Genomic DNA, 20,008 nt, shown 5'->3' on the forward strand with positions numbered 1-20,008 from the left:
ATTAAGGTAATTTATCAGTGTTACTAGCACAACCTTGATTAGGTCTCTGCATTGTTGCAGCAGATGGCACATGAATAATTTCTTATATTACAGTTTACATATTTTAACACTAGCTTGTCTTGAGAGACCAGGCAGAGCAGAGATAAATAGCAATGACAGCTGAAATTAAGATTAGAGATCATTCCCTGGGATAAAACAGGAGACAATGAAGCTATTAAATAATTCTAAAGGAAAAAACATCATTACACAGTTCAAACCAGAGGGCTGGTTTGGAATGTCTCTGTCTGGAATGCACCTGAAAGCATCACATAACTTGATGATCTAAGCAAATCAGGAGTTTTCATGTGACTGTTAAATGATTTATAGCATTGCCCATAACAAAAAGAAAATTTTGGCATCAGGTTTTGGGATTTTTAAGTTAAAAATAGTAAACAAGAAAAAAATCAATAATACCTTGAAATATGCTGGAAGTAAACTGGAATCTAGGAGGACCGACAGAGGAAAGAATCAGAAAGAAGTCTGTATTTCTTTCATCTCCTAACCTAAGACTCACCTCCATCCAGCCTTACCTTTGTGGAGAGCAAGACCCTTTAGTCCATTATTATGGTTTAATTATTTTGCAACATTTGGGACCTATCTATACATAATAGATAAAACACAACAACAACAACAACCTAAACAAACAAACAAAAAAACAAAAAAACAAAAAAAAAACACCAAACCAAAAACCAGACAAATAATAAACAACTTTAAAAGGGCAACAGAAAAGTTATTGCAGGAAAATGCAGAACTCTGCCTCCTTTTATTCACTAGTATCCTGGTAAATTATGAACCTTCAGGTTACTATTGCTTTAGATGGACAATTTGCATCAGTTTCCTTAACAGTAAATAAATTTCTTATCCATTAAATACACTGGAGGAATCTCTATAAGTTATTTTTCTGACAAACAATGCTTCTAAGAAAAAAATCCTCATAACTATCTTTAAGAATCCATAATTTAAGGAGTCTCATTTAATTTATTTCTGCTTGAATGCAAGGCCCTTTAAAGGAAAGAATTCGAAATTCTTTTTATTGAGAAACTATTATGTTTTTATTGAGAAACATATTCACAGTGTATTCAAAAACTAGGAACCATTTGAAGCTCTCACTTAAGCTAAAACAAAAGGCACAACACTCTCAACTTCAGTAAATCTTGTACTCCCAGAAACTGGGAGATAGAAAAGCTCAAGGGAATAAGGCATAGTAGCAGCAACCAGCAGAGCTGTTAAGGTAGTTTTTTCACACTGTTATACCAGTAAAATCTCAATGCCTTCCCTTAGAACCTAAACACAAACCAATTTTAGTGTAAAACCACTCTCAATACCTGTAATGCTATTACTGCTCTTACAGTGCATCATTTTTTAAAAATACCATTTCTCTAAAATAATTCTATTCTGCAAGAATTTGCTTACTTTTCTTTAAACAAAAACAAACAAACAAACAAAAAAAACCACAGAAGAATTTGTATCATTCAAAATCACATAGTAAAATACAAAAATGTAATCAGAAGTTGCATTAGAAGATAAAAGTACCATGAAACATAAATATGCAACTTTTTCTAAATTTAGGAACTTCTGGTTGAAACCAAGAGTATTTCAATTCATCTTCTTCAAGTTTGTAGTATTACAGCATGAACTTTGCTAACTTGAGTGGTTTGCAAGAGGGCCAGAATTGGTCACAAAATTAAAAACCAACTAGGCACTAATGATTTATTTTGCAATATAGATTTGCATATATTATCATCACATTAAATAGCATTTTTTAAACAATTTCATATATTTCAGACTAAACTTAACTTCTTTTAGATTAAAACCAAGTGCTGGCCTCTTGTATAAATACTAAAATTAAAATTAACTGTAATAGTTAGAAACTATTTACAGTTGAAACCATAGTAGTGGAAACTACAAAGGAAGCTTGTTAATATATGCTGCAATCAACTTTTGCACAAGAACTCACTTGTGGCTGGAGTTTCACAAAAAGTTTCAGCCTACTTCAGAAAAGGAAGCTGAGCCTGAACCTGCAACTTTTTCATACAGTGAGGGTATTTCCTTTGGAAGGAGTGTTTAGTTCAAAGGCCACGGGAACTGAGAACTCAAAGGACAGAAATATTAGGAATTAAATTATATACAAATCTTCACATTACTTTGGAGAAAAAAGATTTCTTTCTGTTCACATACAGTAATCACTGAGAAAAAAAGGTGAGGTTTGTGGATTTTATTCATTACACCAATCACAAATTGGAGAAAGAAAACAACCATAATATTCACCAAATATTTCTTAATTCACTTTTTAAAAGGATGACTACCCTAGAAAGACAACAGACAAATTATCCATTCACACCCACTCTGATTAGGACATGAAACAAAAATCTAATCTTAAAAATACCTCACTTTGGACAACTCTAATGGATCTGTGCATTATGTGCATTAGCAATTCTGAGCACCTGGGAAATAAATGGAAGAATTCTAAAATGTGCTTGTTTTCTACCAAGAACACAACAAGACCTCTAATTTGTATTCTTGTAACTTGATTTTAATTCAGTTGTAGTTTTAATCTTAAATTCATCTGCTCCAGGTTTTATGTTACAAAATGATGTATTGTTAAGAAAGGTTCACCAGGAAGCAAAATGTATCAGTGCTGCACCTCTCACCTAGCAAAATGGAAGGCAAAGAAAGAAACCTCCTTGGGGCCCCTAGAAAAGCCAACATTTATCAGAACTTCAAGCACTTTGAGGAAAATCAAACCTGTCTTTTGCATTTTGCAGTTCAGCATAATTCCCTGTGAAGTCATTCAACTCTGTGTACATGAATACTGCAAATGCTGAAGTAATTCTTCCTACGTATTAATTGCTCAGAAAAAGCATTCTTTACTAACAAAGTCAAGCTGTTAAATAATTATACTGAATGGATCAGGCAAGTCCAGAGCCTCCTGTTGCTCGGAAACTACAAAACTTTACTTCTCACATGAGCTTTTCCATTGTAGGACAGCATTACCAACTGCCAACAATTAGCACGACTGCTTTGCTCCACTTACCATACAAACACACCAAAACTGGCAGTGTCCCACCTCCAGAGACAAATCTGGGAACAGCTGTGTTATGCAAAGTGATCTAACTGGCATTTCACTGGCTGGATCCAGCTGACCTGCTGTCTATGTTTGGGAAGCAGGCACATCCACATAGAGGAGGAGAAGAAAGAGTTTGTCTCTAAATACTGCATTTGGGTGCATAATAGAGCCCTTTCGTGTAGCCCTGCAATGCATCTCCTCCTCCCTACACAAATAAAAAAAGTTTGAAGCACTTAACTCAAGCCTGTTAGCTCCCGAGACAAAAAGCTGAAATACAGGTTTTAAGCTACCAGAATATGTGGAATTTAGGAAGCAAAGCTGAAGCCTGGATTACACTCTACAAGTGGTGGTAAGGAAGCTGGCACACTTGCTTTTCATATATAGATCACTGAAGTGCCTCACACAGCTTCATTCAGACCCTTGGGAGAATCTCCCCAGCAGCTTGAAATGGCACAGGAAAAAGTACTTTCTGGACAGCCATGCCACGTTGGTACAATGTGAAGTCCGAGGAAGAAGCCAGCAGAATAATCCACTGCAGAAGATACTGAGGCACAGGCAGCTCAGTAATTAATGCAACCAGCACAGCAACAAGTACAGAGCCTGAAAGCACTTGAACCTAAGTAAGGAATATAAAACCCATATTTATCATAAATACTTGGTCATAACCAGAAAGAAATGTTTTGTTCATGAGATCAGTTCTCATCTGTACTCTTCTGTTCTTTCAATTTCAAGTACTAGCTTTTTTCAACAACATTTGAAAAAATTGAAAATAGTCTTAGGTTATCTTTGTAACATACGGTGTTATAACATCCACTGACAATTACCATCCATCAAAATCAACCTCAGGATGCTGAGGTGAAAGCCAGAAAATCATCCAAAACAATACCACAGACAAGACTGAGGGGCCATTTCTCATCTCTGGCTTTCGTAATTCTGTATGAGTACAGAATTTCATACAATGAACTCCACAACAGGGTTGCATTCAGATCCAAAAACTACAGCCACAGTTAGCACTGTGGTGTTACTTTACAGTTATAATCACATACTACAACATTTCTTTCATCTGTCCTTTGGTACAGGAAACACACAGAAGAAATAGAAATAGAACATATCTTTCTTGCTCCAGCAGCATTAGATAGAAGGACAAGCTTCTATCTAATACTATTCATTTTTCTAAACTATGACAAAGTAGTCATGCCATATTTATAACTGATGCATAGTCCTTGATATCAAAATAACCATCTGCCCCAAAAATTAAATCATCCAAGAAAATGCACTTTAGTTAAAAGGAAAAGAACAGATCACAGCAGGTGAGCAACACTGCCAGTTTTAGGACTTGATCTGTAACCCAGGTTCTCATATATTGTTAGGTATGGAGGTTTCCATAGTCACTAAATACATCACCTGAAACTCTGAATTATTTTCCCTGCAACAGCATATTAGGAACATTTCATTAAATCAAAGCAAGGAATCTTCAAAAACCTTGGATACAAAAACCAAAAGCCTTAAGAAACATTTTAAATGGTTTAAAATATAATAACTTCACAGTAAAACTAAGTCTCAAACAAGGCAAAGCACTAACTACATGGAATTAAGAATGCAATTCTAATGATTCAGAAAAGCAAAAATTGAGTCAAGAACATTCCTGTGCTTATTATTTCTTTAACTGATTTTTTTTAATAGACAGTCTTCTCTCACACTTTGCCAAAACAGAATACAACCACCACCTACTAGGATTGGTGTGAGAAGAAAGTAATGCAATTAATGTAGTATAAAGAGCATCCAAACTCAGAATGCATTTTTAATGCTTTTGAAAAAATATGAAGAAAAAAATTGTGTGACTGCAATAGTGAAACACCTAAAAATAACCTGTCATTTAGAAGAGAGCAGAAAAGTTTAATTTTTTTTTTTTTTTTTTTTTTTTGTACAGTTAACAGTTTAGGAAAATAAAGAATTTTCTTCAAGAAAAAATTCTTCAAGGAATTTTTCTTGCAATACCAAATTGCAGAATTTAGGAAATATATAGTTCACTGTAAATAGTATATGCTGAAGCTTAGAATTTGCTTAATATTCTCTACAACAAAAATTTGCTTTCAGTTCTCTTAACTTTGCCAGTATTTGCTTCAGGTAGTAGCATTTTTTCTCCTTATAAAGATTAATTAAAAACAACACAGCCATTTCTGAGTCTTTGTTGGAAAAATGTTTTTTCCTGGCCAATGTTTAACATCCTCTCAAACCAAATTAAGAAGCCTTAGAAGAAGGCTTCTAAGAACCCTAGGAAGCTTCTAAGAACCAAAACAGAAATTTGACAGACAAGTCAGGATTCTGGAAGTACTCGTTGGTCTCATGGAACACTGCTTGTTCCAAGGCTAAGATTTCAGCAATGAATGAGGTGGTCAGAGTCACATGGGACATATTTGGTCTCAGATGAAACAGTCCTCACTCCCTTCATGGTTAATGTGGAGAAGCACTTTTAGTAGACCATTTGTATAATCTATTGAAAGTCTGCTTTAGGATGAGATGAATAGCAGCCCAGAAACAACTATTTCTCTCCAATAACTATGAAGGGAGTCAAAGCCAAACGCAGACAATCACATCAAAGGTGTTCAATGCTATGGATCCCCTCCAGGGAGCCTCACAGCTTTGCTTTGAAGAATTTCATTAACCAGTAAGGCACTTCAATAAAGAATTATATGATTTCAGCAGATATTTCCCCGCAAATGTTCCCAACAGCTGACAAACGTATTTATGGCCAATAGAGAAGGACTACAGCTCTTTCTCACCAATTCTGTACTCACAGTCTGGGAGAAAGAAAAGGAAGAAATGCCACAATTCAAACCCTCAGTTAAAATTTGCAAAGGAGTCTCTGAAACACCGAGCTCTTGCTTGAGTTTTCCAAAAACTGGTAGCTCATTTATGAATCCCAGCTTAGAAAGTTTTTTGTTGTGGCACTCAAGAAATGATAACACAACTGTGTGGATGACTGTTCTTTAAGAGATGTTTCTGCAATTACTATCTCAGCCCTGAGTATTTTCTGCTACTTATAAAATCTGATGTTTAGTTATATTGAAACAGTGACTATAACAGTGAGTCCTGGCCCAGGGTATAGTAAAGTTAAATTGTCAGTAAAATTACCTTTAAGCCAAAGAAAAATCACAATTTCTGTGTAAAGCAATGACATTCATAATAAGCCTAGTAACAGGCTTCATCTTTTTTTTTTCCCTTTCATACTATAGCTTGTGAAGTTCTAGGAACAACATAGCCTCATTCTGAGGGAGTTAACTCACAGTGTTGTCAGTGACCACAGTAGGAAAAAAAAAAGAATATTCACAGCCACTGTCACTGAAAACTCAGTACCCTCCTCTTTGCACAGCCAATCTTCCTTGTGAAAGGAATGTAAAAACGTACTCACTCTGGGACTGCAATCAAAGTCACATATCCTTAGTTACCAATCATACCAGATGGGTTTTGCCATGGTCTGCACACTGCTAATAAATGAACAGTGCATTTCACAACTTCCAGAAGACATTAATATTTCTGCCATTTCTTTGTAAAATTACAGTCTTCAAGCTCCTGGGTTAGAAACTAAGTCAGAGATCTCATCACTTGTATCAGCCATTTGAGTAGTTTCATGGCTCGGGCAGATGAATGCATATGTTTGCCTGCAACTCCTATCTCTTTTCCATGACCCATGCAAACATTCTAAAAAGCTTTTTTTAAATACCACAGCTCATTGCAGAAGAAACAGCTATGGGGTATATGGTGAACAAATCCAATCCCACTTGTCTCAGTGGCTGCAGATGAGCAGTCAAACAGAGGCTGACAAGAATACAGGAAGAGAAAGGGCAGTCCCATGGCTTGAGCAGCCTGAATGCTTGCCTATAAAACTGAATTACATCACTGCTTCTCTCTCTCTCTATCCTACAGCTGCTGCGTGATGCTAACTTAGCCACATAAACTGAGATTTCACAGATGGACTTGGTGACCATACAGTTAAGATACTGATTTTCAACATTAGGAGGAAACAATCAACACATCCCACTAGAACACAAAAAGTGACTTTGTGAAACAGCTCGCTTTTTAAAGGTAGTTTGTAACAAACTGAATGCCTTTAGAGACAAGAAAATTCCTATTATTTTACCTAAGCTATTCCCTTCCATCATCCAATTGTACCTCAGCATGGCTTACAACTCAAATAGTCTCTGATTCAGCATCTGTAGTCTTCCATCTGCAAAACGGAAGCTAAGCTTCTCCAGACCAATAAATGTGCCTGAATCCTACCCCAAAGAAGACAGATATTTGCACTTCCTGTGTGCTCACTCAATCTCTATAGCCAAATGAATACTAATGAAGTAGCATTCAAAACTTCTCAGACAGTATTTAAATAATCTACATTTGTTTCCCTTTTTCTTTTTCACAGACCACAGACGAATGAAGATGCCAGAAGTCACTCACTGCTCACTTTTTCCCACATTCATTATCACTGGCTGAAAAAGGCTTCCAAATCTATGTATCCAGGACAATACCAAAATACCCACCACAGATAATCTGAAAAAGATACTTCTTCAATAATTTACCATGTTTACATACTCTTAGTATATTAAAAGTTTTAACATAGATGCTAGACAGCCATAATGAGCAGATGTCTCACATCATACATACTTTCCACTATGCCAGGTCATTAAAGAAAAAAACATTCTTTCCTAAAATTTCTCTGCAAGCCAAAGAGCTTGCTAATTCTACAAAACCTGTCATTTGTCTGCCATTTTTAACAACAGAGATGAAAAGAAATAGTGGGATGAATTTAAAACAGGTGCTTCACACGTTCGCCAAGTGTCACATGAGAATATTTCCACTGAATTGTTTACTAGAGCTGAGCTTCCCAGTTGAAAGAGTGTTCAGAAAAACACCCCAACCCTCACCTAATTTGAACCTTGCCTGTAGCTTGGGGGGAAAAATGAGAAAGGTGAACTTGATTTAACTTTCCCTGTTCACTTCATACACTATGTCAGAGTAGCAATGAAAATGAATTATGAATGGGATATTCTGGCCAAAGTGAAATTAAGAATAGGAAATAAAACAAAAAAAGCTGTCACTTCCTCCCCGACTCCAGGCAAACCAATTTCTAGACCTGGAAGGTTTAGATAAGCTCCAAACTTTTAGACCTTTACCCAAATTAAACCACTTGAGAGTCACCCATCACTTAATGCTGAAAACCTTGGCTGAAAAGCAGAAAAAATCCACCAAATCTGCAAATCTCCAACAGGTCACTCAGTGGCCAACAACATATATCAAAAACATTTGAAAAAATAAAATTATGCTAGGCTTTATCTTCCGCCCAAACATATATAAGAGATAAATAATAAAAATAAACAGCTCTACAATGGAAAGAAAAAAATATTTCAGTGCACTAAATTTCCTAAGCCTGCTTTAAGATAAGGCTTTTATTCTTTTCTTTAAGAATTAAAAATATAATATATGAAGATAAATGAGACTTTACAACTCCAAATCCCTTATTTTTCCCAAATACTTTTTTAAAGACAAACATCAAGAGACATCTCCATCATTACTCTGGGAATTTGTATGTATCAAACCCAGGTACCAAACACTTCATAACTAGATTACAGATTTCCTCTTTAAGTTGATAGACTCCCAGACTGTTATTTAGAACCTATATAAAGCCACAATAAATTATGCACAAATTCTTAACTGAGAAAAGGTGATATTATTAAGTTCCAGTGAAAACAAAGCTTACATAAAGCCACAGCATCCTATGTGAGCCAAGACACTTACACTCTCACATGCAGAGTTCTTGATTTAATATTCTGGATGCTGGGCAGATGTGGATTCAATCTGCTTTGAATTTTGCTGTCTAAGCTTGATGTGCTGGCCTAAAAGACTATCTGCTACTGAAAAAATACTTATGTACCACTGAACACTGCAACTTCAAAAATGGGCAACATCCATTAAAAAATGAGGAAAATCTATTTCAAGCAACTAAGTAGTGATTGATAAAATCTAGAATTTCAGTAGAAGCTGTCCTTTTCAGAGCAAGTAACAGACATTATCTGCTTAATCTTTAACTATCCTATAAATACAATACACATTATTACTTCCAGCATGTAGACAGGGAATATTAAACATGAACACTGCTTGTCTGTTATCACATTAAATGCATTCTAGATTTCCTTATTTTAACTAGGATTATAATAAGTAAGATACCCAAAGCTAATCATCATAAAATCTCTCCAGAACCAGAGGAATATTAGTAATTTCAAACTGGAATTCATCAGACACTATGAATCACATAGATCCTCAGCATTTATTAAATGTAGTTTAGCATGGTTCACCTTAAAGTATGCATAGATACAAAGTTGTCACAAGACAAATCCCAGGATGGATGCTGACAGTATCCCAGTTTAATATTCAAAGGTGCATTTTTCTCTTTTTTTAATAAATCCTAAGATAGATCGGGTTTTCCTTGTAAATTTAACTCTACAAATACTGTTTTGCAGCTGATTTCTTGCAACATTCTATTTATCACACAGCTGAATCCATAGCTGAAGTTTCTATACTGCTGTTTAAATCATCAGTATAAGAGCACTGTACTTATCCACAGACACAACCAGACTTCAAAATCTCCAGCTGGAGCATCCTTACCTTCTTATCTGGGGAGAGATCATAGATTATGGGGCAAAGAGCAAAGAGGAATTAAAAAAAAATAATAAATCAAAATTTAAAAAAGAATTGCAGAAGCAGTGAGTATTTTTATTACTTTTTCTACTAAAATTTACTAGAATTTTCCCTCTTGAAGATTTCTGAATTTGGTGTACTGCATTTTCTATAAAGAGGATGGGTACCAAATCACAGTACTAAGATAGATTACTCTATCCCTAGGACCACTCTGCATTGTCCACGTGATCACACTGTAGTACAGTATAGTTCACAAATCAGAAATCACCACTGAAAAAAACCCTTACGTTTGTTGTATTAGTCCCTCTGAAAAACAGTTAACAACATTAAACTGTCAGAAAAAGCTAATTGCAAGTGATTGAAAGAACTCATAGGTTTGTGCCTACAAGGAAGGCTTGAGCCTGGTAAGGCCTGAGCTGTGGAACAGGGAGAACACACAGTTTTATACCACTATAGTCTGTGTGCTGGTTTTACAAGCACAGTTCCAGATACAATGAGGAATAAAGAAATATATTAACTACTGCAGTGAAGTATTGGTTGGCAAGCAGTTACTAATAAAATGTTTTGGGAATCTGTGTTATCAAGTTATCCAAACACTGTACAGAGCCCTGAGGTATTTTGATGCACATGAGCTGTTTACCTTCATCATATACCAGCAGCATCTTTCCATCAGTTCTGATGTTGCCTGATTTCACTTGAATAAACTAGTCCTCATTAAAAGTTCTCATCATCACATCAATGGTATTAACTGTGACAGGAAAAACAAAACAAAACACAAACAAAAACCAACCAACCAACCAACCAAAAAAGAAAAAAAAAAAACCAACCCAAAAAAATCCCCAGCATCACTAGGATGCTGTTTGGTAACTGAATACTTCTTATGATGATCTTATTACCAATCTCAAAGACATTAAAAAAGACAGAACATGCTTCCCTGCATTACCTTGCTTCCAAAGAAAACCACCAGTCACATTCTTTGAATTCTGCTGGAGAACATCTGAAGTCAGTGCTCTGGCAGACTGTCACGAAGCTATGGCCCAAGCAAGAAGACTGAGTTTGGGCTTTACAGCACAGTCCTTGCCTGTGGCCAGGCCAGGCACAAAGCTGCCTCTGCACCATCAGAACCATCTTTTTCACTGTGTTCTGGACTGCACCACGACGATGAGACAGCCAGAGTATCAAATTATGTCAAATGCCTTTGGAAGTGGGCATTTAACTGCTTTTTCCTTAGGAACAAAAGTTTGGCTGCTGGTCACTGGCTGGAAGTTAAGTATTAGGCTTGCAAAAAAAGACTGAATCATGTATTTTGCAAAGAATTTGTTGAAAGAATATGATAACAGGGAGTATAACAGCAGTCTATGCTCCAGAACAGGATCTTTTCAATACATGACAGTATTCATTTTTCATCCTCCCTTAAAGCTTTATCAGCTTTGATGAAGCACAAGACAAAGTGAGGGTTGAGCAACTACCATAATTAGATCTGAGGCCCCACAGATAAATAAAGTAGACTGGACAGGTTAGCAACTGCCACCTCTTTCAGGGATGATAATGTGAAAACTCAAATTTGAAGTCATATTTAAAGAAAAGGATTAACAGGGCATTGCTGATCTCTACCTTGTGAATGTGTCATAGTGGGAGTATGCAAGAAAGATTAGGTTTAGGATCCTAAATTCTGAACATTCAACTTTAAAATTGCTCAATATACAAATAAAGTTACATAGATTACTTGCTATTATGCAAAACAAGGAATATGAAGAGACATTAAAGGGTAAAAAATTAAGAATAAAAACCCCAAAGCAATCAAGCATTCTTTTGTGCCTTGACTGCAAGCCAGGAAGTCAAGACAGTTCCTGGTTTTCCAAAACCAATATGCAGACTTACCTAGTTTTGTTCTGTCATTATTATAAACTTACCTTTTTGCTTATTGTAGATTCTGAGACTTAATTGCCATGAAAACAGAACAAAAAAATCAATTTCTTTTCAGTCTGCATTTCAGTATGATTCAGATACTTTTGACACCTGATAGTAACCCATAATTAGCCAGTTATCTTAGCAAGTATGAACAACAAAGAGTAGTACAAACAGGAACAGTGTCTAGCTTTGAGCTTGGGAATCATGTTCCTTTCTCACACTCAGTTTAAAAAGACTGAAGCATCCATTTACAAAGAAAATACCCCAAATAACTCAGTTCCACAAAGGCAGGAATGATGCTGATAAAAGCAGACAGCTTCTGAGTTAAACAAGCTTGTGCACATAGAAGCTCTGCTAAGTAAGGAAGCCTATTGCCAAGCACTAACACCATTGCAAACACGAGCTTTTCTCCTGAGAATTGTTATTATCAACTAGGATTAGAGGAGCAGATATCAATGATCTGGCACTGTTAGAAGCAGCATACAGGCAGAATACAGCCTTGTACTGTTGTAATTTTCCAGTTCCCATCTCCAGTTTAATCATGCCACTCTCAGAGCAAAGGTAAATCTAAGAACAAATCTCTCCCCTAAATACACAGACAAATTAGTGGTATTTAAAAAAACAAATCACACACATACACAAAACAAAAACCTGATTAAATATTTTTTTAATAAATAAATATTTTTTAAAATATTTTATTTCTCCAGCTGCTGTGAGTGAAAGGCAGCAACAGGAGGGATAATGCAGCTTGTTGCACCCAAGTGAAATCATTACAGGCAGATATTTTCCTTCATTACACAAAACCTGCAGCCTTTCTGTGAGTGTTAAGGCAGACAATTTTTTCTGTCTGAGCTAGCTACTAAATATTTATAACATATTTAAAGAGGGGAAGGAGAGGGGACAGCAATCAAGTCACAAGTCACTATAACAAGTGTAAACAAAGTGACTCCCATTATTTTCCCCACAATCGGTTTCATGAATCTACAACTCCGTTTTCTGCAGGCTTGGAGGCAACAGAGTACCACAATTCATGGAAAGCACTGCTGACACCAGTAGGCGACTGAAAAATCTTAGCTCATTATCATTGCTGATTTACAAGGGAGTTTGCTTGTTCTTTTCCAGAACTAATGTATTTTGGGCTTAGACTTCAAAAGCTTTAGATACTATGTGACACATTTTCACAAATTGTTGAGGCCAGTGACCATCAGTGAGCTATGTACAGTTCAGTGCACTAAGGTATGTTTTCCTGAACAAAAAAAAAAACAATCCAAAAGCATAAGCACCAGAGAGTCTTGACATTTCCTTCCATGCTTTGATACAAAATGAAACAAAAAAGATTATGCTGAGTGCAACAGGGCTGAAAAGAACCTCAAGATGACTTTATTTCCAACTATCCTTTGTTTCTTCCTTAAAAGATATGTTGAAGAATTTTTAAACGTAATTTAAGCATAAAGGCAGCATATAATAGAGTAGACACAACTATATGTGCAGAAGTTCAGCAATGGTAAACAGAGTACTTCCCTTAATACTGAATTTAGTTATGCCATCCCAGATCAGCAGAAATCTAGGGGCATGGTCTTAATGGTGTCATCAGTGTTTTGGATTGGTGCCTTCAGCCCGCTTCAGTCAATGGCAGATCATGCTTACTAAGGCTGGGATCATGTACATTCAACAGAATAAAAGCTGGGGTATATTTTTCTACAGTTGTGAATCCCATTAGGCTTTGAGTTCCAAGGCAAAACAGCTTAAAGTTAAACCAAAGTTAAAATGCTCAGAAATTTTACCAAAGGAAAGTTTCAGTGCTACCATGCTGTCAGGTTGAATATTAGGAAAGACACAAAAAAAGCAAGCACAGTTTATCATGACACAGCCATCCAATACTTTTAATTGTCAGAATTAATGTCCCAGCTTTGGGTCTCTTCTTGCAGACTACAACGAGGTAGCTTCTGCTCCTGGCATGCCTCTACAATCACCCAACACTCCAGGAAAAGATGAAGATTCTTGCAGCACTCCTGAGAGAACAAAGACAGTCTAGGTGAAATACTGTGGGACATGAGGCCCCTCAGCTGCCAGCTGAATCACACTGACCTCAGCAGAGACTGGAGCTATGCTGTTTATAGCAAGTCTGTGCCAAGGAGCAGGATAAAGCAACAGCTGCACTCCCTGCCTTGGCTCAGCCTCATGCAGCCGCATTGCTGTTCAGAGGCAGCCTGAGGATATAGAGATTCCCAACCATGCTGAAGCGCAGGGCAAACAGAGCCTCTCTGCTCACCAGTTTTACCTGCAAGTGGCAAACCATGCTGAGATCCTACTAAAAAAAGGACCTACACCTATCCTGACTGCTTCATATCAGTCATGTATTATTGTAGAATATAGAGGAAGCCAAAAAGTCTGGAGTTCTCACCTGAGTTCTACACCAACACCTTACACACCAGAAGAGCTTTACCTCAAGCTTCTCAGTCTGAAAACCAGGAACATTAGATACTTTTTAACTACAGAGCACAACAACATATTTGTTCAAGTTTGACTATTAAAAAAGCAATGTATGATTGCACTGATAAAAGCAGGGCACGACTGCAGAAAATTAAATGAGCTACCCCACAACATTTATCATAAACTGTTTTATAGGAGGATGGAAATTAAAGCAATGTGATTAACCCATATTAGTAAATATTTTTTAAAAAGTAAAAAAAAAAAAAGTCACCCTAATCCTTAGAGAAACAATTACGAGTTTCTGAGTCACTACAGATTGACAGTGCAGGCACACGTACAGAACCTCACCTTGGAACAATGAAGGAAGTCAAAATTTGCATGGCTAGCACCAGATTTTTAGAGATGCAAGTAAATCCAGTCAAATATTCATTAAAAGGTAGAATTCATCCTAGCTTGGAATTATTATAGGTATTTCTTTCTATGTGATCTATCACAACCAAAAAGAAATGTTTCAAAAAGGAAAATAAAATGGAATCTCTCTCCATTAGATAATCAAGATGTGTTTCTGTTTTTTAACATCATCATCATTCTCTGAATGAAGTCCTGATCTTGCATTTGGCCCATGACAATATATTAGAGGAAAGTTAATGAATTCCACATAACTCACTTATTTGTGTAACTAACATATGATTACTTATTTGAATGTTCATAAGTTTTTTCAACTGACGTTAGAGATATTTCATAGAACATATGCAAGTTGAATCCAAGAGAAGCTTTTCAAGTTTCACGCAGAAAAATAACAGACTTGATACAATTTTTTTCATGGGTGACAGAGAGAAAACAATGTTCTTTACTGCTGAGTGAAAGCATGCAAATCTCTGAACACAAATAAGCAATTCTGCAGAAAGACTGCATGTTGGAAACTGATCACAGCTACTACCATCAGAGCAAAATACAGCTCTTGATGGATTGCATCAGGCTTGTTACTGCCATTTAAAACTCACCTCATTCACTCGGAGATAAAAGGATTGTGATCCTATTACAGGATCTTGTTAGCAGAATATTTAGTTTGATAGCACAATGCAGAGCTTTGCTGGAGACACCTGTAGTCAGTCTAGACATGCAGCATCATGCAGAGATAACACATAGGACCTAATCCCTCTGCTATTATATTACGGCAGCCCAATATCCAATCTAGGTAGCCTTAGCCTCTCAGTCACCACCTGCCAGTTCTGAAGATGTCCAATTTGCTTGTCCTCACATTTCAGCATTCTGTGCAAGTAAATACACCCCTAACCATTAAGTCAGTTGAAGGGGGAAGGAAAGACAAAAAAATAATTATTCCTCAGAAAAATAGCAACCCCTGCTTTGTGAGGTAAGCATGGGAGCACAAACCCTTATACCCTTCCCCACTGTTCACTGTCACACCCAGGGGCAAAGTTAAATTGCAGCAGGAAGATTTGAAGTTCATTAAGAAGTTATTACAGTCAGCTGTCATTCTCATCTTCCTGTCAGAGATCACAATCCCCATAGCAGAGTCAGCAAGACAAGCATGTACAGCATGGTAACTAGTGTAGCTGAGCTGGAAGCACATTAGCTTGAACTAGTGATTAATGTGTGCTTTCTTAGTACCTCCAGAATAGAAAGATCCTCAGAATCTAAAATGAGAGCACAAAGAGGCTGAATCACTGTCTATAAGATCACTAGCCACACCATGCTTACCTTTTCACCATGTCCCTTAAACTATTTATGAATGCATTACAGTAGATTGGTTTTCTACAGGGCATTGTTTTTAAGAATTTAAAAAAATCCTCAGCTCCCAGGCTCACTGTTACTGTGTAAAACTGCTTTTAATTTGTGAAAAAGAGCTTCGTAATTCTCGGTATCTGTGATTTTCAGCCTAAAAATATTGCATCTTTCTTGCATACAATGTGTGCAAGTATACTTGCTGCTTCTCTATTAGGCAGATAGCTTTATCCACTATTGCATAACATAAATTACTTTGTTGACAGCTTGTTTCTAGCACAGCTGAGCAAAGAGATCGCATCTTTCTGTTATCAAGCCCTTACTCCACAATTTGCTTTAATTTTGCTCTCGCAAGTGCTACAGTTCCCCTTTAGCAAAGGCTCTAAGAGAGTTTAGTGATTTCTTAAGATCATGGTCACTCTGCATTACCTGCTGTCTGCAATAAATAACTTCAGGAATACGTCACACTTCCATTCATGAGACGATTTCAAATGATGGGAAGTCAGTAATGAGTACAATCAAGAAGAAAAGAGACATAATACTCTTCTTATGGAACATAGGGGGGGGTTGCAGCATTCAGTGGCTTAATGAAAAATTGTCTACCAGCAAAATCTGCCTCAGACAGACAGGAAAAAGAGGTTCCCATTGATATTTTTTCTTTGCACAATGTCCTTAAAGTTTACTGGCTTTGTTACCAAAGGTACCAATTCCAAGATTCACTATATTACAGGTTCATAGTGCCTGAGACAGATAAGCTTGCTTGGGGCGGGCAGTGTATTACAACTTTGAGTAAATGGCTACAATTTCAAGGAAAGTGGGGAAAAAGGGATAATAGCTAGCACTTTTAAGAAAGAACTCCAAATTACTATTCACAACGAGATGGACCTCACTGCTCAGCCTTTAAGCAGTTGTAGATACTTACTGGTTAGGGTTACCACTGGTAAACCAAGGGGTGGCTACAGGCAAACATCTTTTTAAGGAACTCCTGCTCTCGTAACAGAGCAAGAAGAACTGGTTCTCAAAGTTCTTCCCATGGTGTACAGGGAATAAGTATGCATCACAATATGTATCTTCAGAATGAGAAACATCTTCTTGGTATCTTACACAGGCAGTAATACATTATTTTAAAATTTTTTTTTAAATTTTTAAATTTTTTTAAAAGTAAATACATAGTCATTTCCTATCACAGAAATTTCATCATGACCCATAGGATTGCTTATACTCAGAGTTATTAAGAATTAGCGTTGCTGTTCAATAAGACTTGATTAGATGTCAACAGTCTCAAGGAATGAATATGGCAACACCTAATTGTATCTATAAAATATAGAAATGACTGATTTTTCAAAGGTTTAAAAAATGGCAGGGTAGCAGAATTTTGCATGTATATAAACAATTATCAGATTCAATTATCACATTCAGATTGATGTGTATTCAAAACCTTGAGGGGGGAGAACCTACCAATAAACAACACAGCAAGGAAACAAGAAGGGCATAACAAAAGTTTTCAGGGAAAAATGACAAATTGTTGTGTATAAAATGAAAACTGAAAAAAAAAAAGAAAAAAAAAGAGAGAGAGAGGCAGCATGTTAACAAGGTTGACAAATGGCAAAAAGGAAATGGCAAAAATGACATCTGCATGTCTGAAACATATCCACATACTTTGATTATCCGTTTTACTGATGCCTATATGCATCAGGGGCTTTCTCTACTTGCTTAAAACACTCGCAATTCTATGCCATACTGCCCCACCAGCCGTGTGTTTTTTTGAGAGCAGAAGGGAGAGCAGCTTTCTTTTGAACCATCAGACAGGAGTCACAAGCTGAAGCATGGACAGGGTGGGCAACACTCACAAGTCATCTGCCTCAGGCTGTGCTTCTACACTCATTCATTCAGAGCAATCCTGGATTACGCTGTTACTGGCAGCATAGAAACCAATTTCGCTGTCCAGGTGTGGAGTTAGGGTAGTTAACATGAAGCACCTGGCCAAGCCAGAGCAGAGGCTTCTGGCTGGCCTGTCTTCATGCTACATCTCACTAGAAGCTCCCCATCAGGCTGTGAGCTGGAAGAGGGTTCTTAGCAAAAACACACTGGCAAGCGTTTTGCTACTCCTCGACTGGCACCACAGGATCCACAGTCCTGCAACACATCCTAGTGACCAAAAGATCTGGTGTACTGAATTTTTTGTCACCCCTCCACCTCCATGGGCAGAATGCTCCTAACGACTGAGCTCTTGCTCCCTTCACACGAGGTTCCCCCCACAGCTGCTCTCCTCTCTCCACACCCCTTCTCTAGACTCCCCTCACAGTCTCACATTTACCCCAATCCCCCTCTTCTTTGGTCTCTCTGACACCACCTTTACCGAAGCTCGGCCGGCCGTGACTCCACACAACCCGGGAAGGCGGCACCGTGCAGGGACGAGCCCGCGCCCCTGCTCTGCGGTCTCGCCAGAGCCTAGCCCGCTCACCCGCGTCGTAGAAGGCGTCCAGCACAGCCGTCTCTCCGAAGTCCAGCTCCCCGAAGTTGACAGTGCCGAGCTGGGCCCCCTCGGCTTCGCAGGCCCGCAGCAGGCACTGTCGCGCCCCAGCCTCGGGGCTCCGCGCCCCGGCTCCCCCCTTGGGCGGGTCATTCAGCACGTACACGACCCGCAGGCAACGCTGCCGCGGGGCTGCCGCGCCGACCTCCGCTGCCACCTCCCCACCGCACGCCACCGCCTCAGCCGGGACGGCAGCCGGCAGCTCCGGCTCCGCGCAGGGGTGCGTCGGCTCAGCCGTCGCGCTGCCGCCCACGGGGCTCTCCATGGCGGCGTCGAAAGTTGAGAGGAGCCGGTGGCCGCCGGCAGGTGCTCAGGCGGGGCCGCGCCCCATCGCAAACAGTTGGGCAGGGTGAGCAGGTTCCCTCCTTCCGACCGCCCTTCTCCCCTCGCTTTGGCGGCTGGGCGGCACCGCTCCCCGGCGGGCGGGCACGGGGGCGAAGTGGAGGGAGTGAAGGTGGCCGGCGTGGCAGGAGCTCAGCGCCCCCCTCCGCAGGCGGGACAGCTCGGGGGAGCGGCTGTGCTGCCGAGCCCGGCTCCCCCGCGGCAGCACAGCCGGGGAGTCCGTCGTGCCGTTCCTTGTCGGGACAAACTCCCCGTTTCTCTCGACGACCAAAGCGGTACTGAAGGGGAGGTAACACCGTCGGGGAGTCCACACCTTGTTTATTACTCCCCTTCCCCGCCCCTCTACTGTTATTAACGGGGATGATGTAGTTATTTTACGCAGCGGCACCGTGCGCGCCGCTCGGGCTCCTCTGAGGGTTACCGGGGTTAAGGGAAGGCGAGCGGGCTGCAGCGGGGACTCCGCGGCCCGGGCTGCCCTCAGGGGCCCTTCCCGTCTCCACGCCCCACGCGCGCGGCCGTTGAGGACCCGTTGGGAGCCGTTTAACGGCCGCCCCGCGGGCCCCTCCTAACCCGGGGGTCTCTTCTTTAGAGCCAGCCCCACTTAAGGAAAGCCTCTGCTTTCTCTTCCCCCGGCTCTCTCTGCCAATAGCTTTCACCCCACTGGCTCTGTTGCTGCTTAGACGCCAAACTGTATCAGAAGTCTGGATAACGGTTCATACTTCCATTCCTTCTCTATTCTATAAAATTTCCCATAATCATGGTAAAATTCGCTCCTAGAAACTCTCTGGCAAATCCTGGCATCTTCATAAGAACATTTTGAGCACCCTGCCCCTAAGACATTTTTCTTACTAGCTAAAATGACAGGGGTGGCCTCAGCTTTGGCACTGCTGTTAAGCGAGTTGCTGATTTATGCAGCAAGAGAAAGTGAAGGGCAGGCTGCATGTGAATCACTTACCTTGGCCTTGTACATCAGCTGTCAAAGACACCAACATTGATGCATCCTGCAAAGAGCACAGCCTACCAGTGATGGAGGCAACACTGGAAAACTGCAGTCCTCAAGCAAATGTTGTTTGAAATAGTAAACCCATCTGTAAAGATTTTCATCTCATTTTTCACTTGCCGTGACAGAAGAGTCCCAATGCTGCAGGCTTGGGTAAGAGTGGCTGGGAAGCTGCCTGACAGAATAGGACCTTAGGACAGTTGCCTGGCAGAATAAGACCAGATCCACAGCTGGCTGAACATGA

At 39.2% G+C, this 20,008-nt stretch overlaps 1 protein-coding gene across 7 annotated transcripts in view; it reads right to left on the bottom strand.

The window, feature by feature from the left end:
* MAP3K15 (mitogen-activated protein kinase kinase kinase 15) overlaps window positions 1-18,868 on the bottom strand; it is an 83,126-nt gene extending 64,258 nt beyond the window's left edge. For 3 of the 7 annotated variants that reach the window (XM_071749370.1, XM_071749360.1, XM_071749352.1), the window contains exon 1: window positions 18,354-18,661. In XM_071749370.1, coding sequence (XP_071605471.1) covers window positions 18,354-18,515 — 162 coding nt within the window. In that variant the 5' untranslated portion in view covers window positions 18,516-18,661. Of the gene's footprint in view, window positions 1-18,353 lie in introns of all 7 variants that reach the window. The other 4 variants (XM_071749336.1, XM_071749328.1, XM_071749319.1 and 1 more) reach the window with 3 other exon arrangements.
* Window positions 18,869-20,008: the final 1,140 nt, after the last annotated feature.

Source organism: Heliangelus exortis, chromosome 1, assembly GCF_036169615.1.
Source record: "Heliangelus exortis chromosome 1, bHelExo1.hap1, whole genome shotgun sequence".
NCBI lineage: Eukaryota > Metazoa > Chordata > Aves > Apodiformes > Trochilidae > Heliangelus > Heliangelus exortis.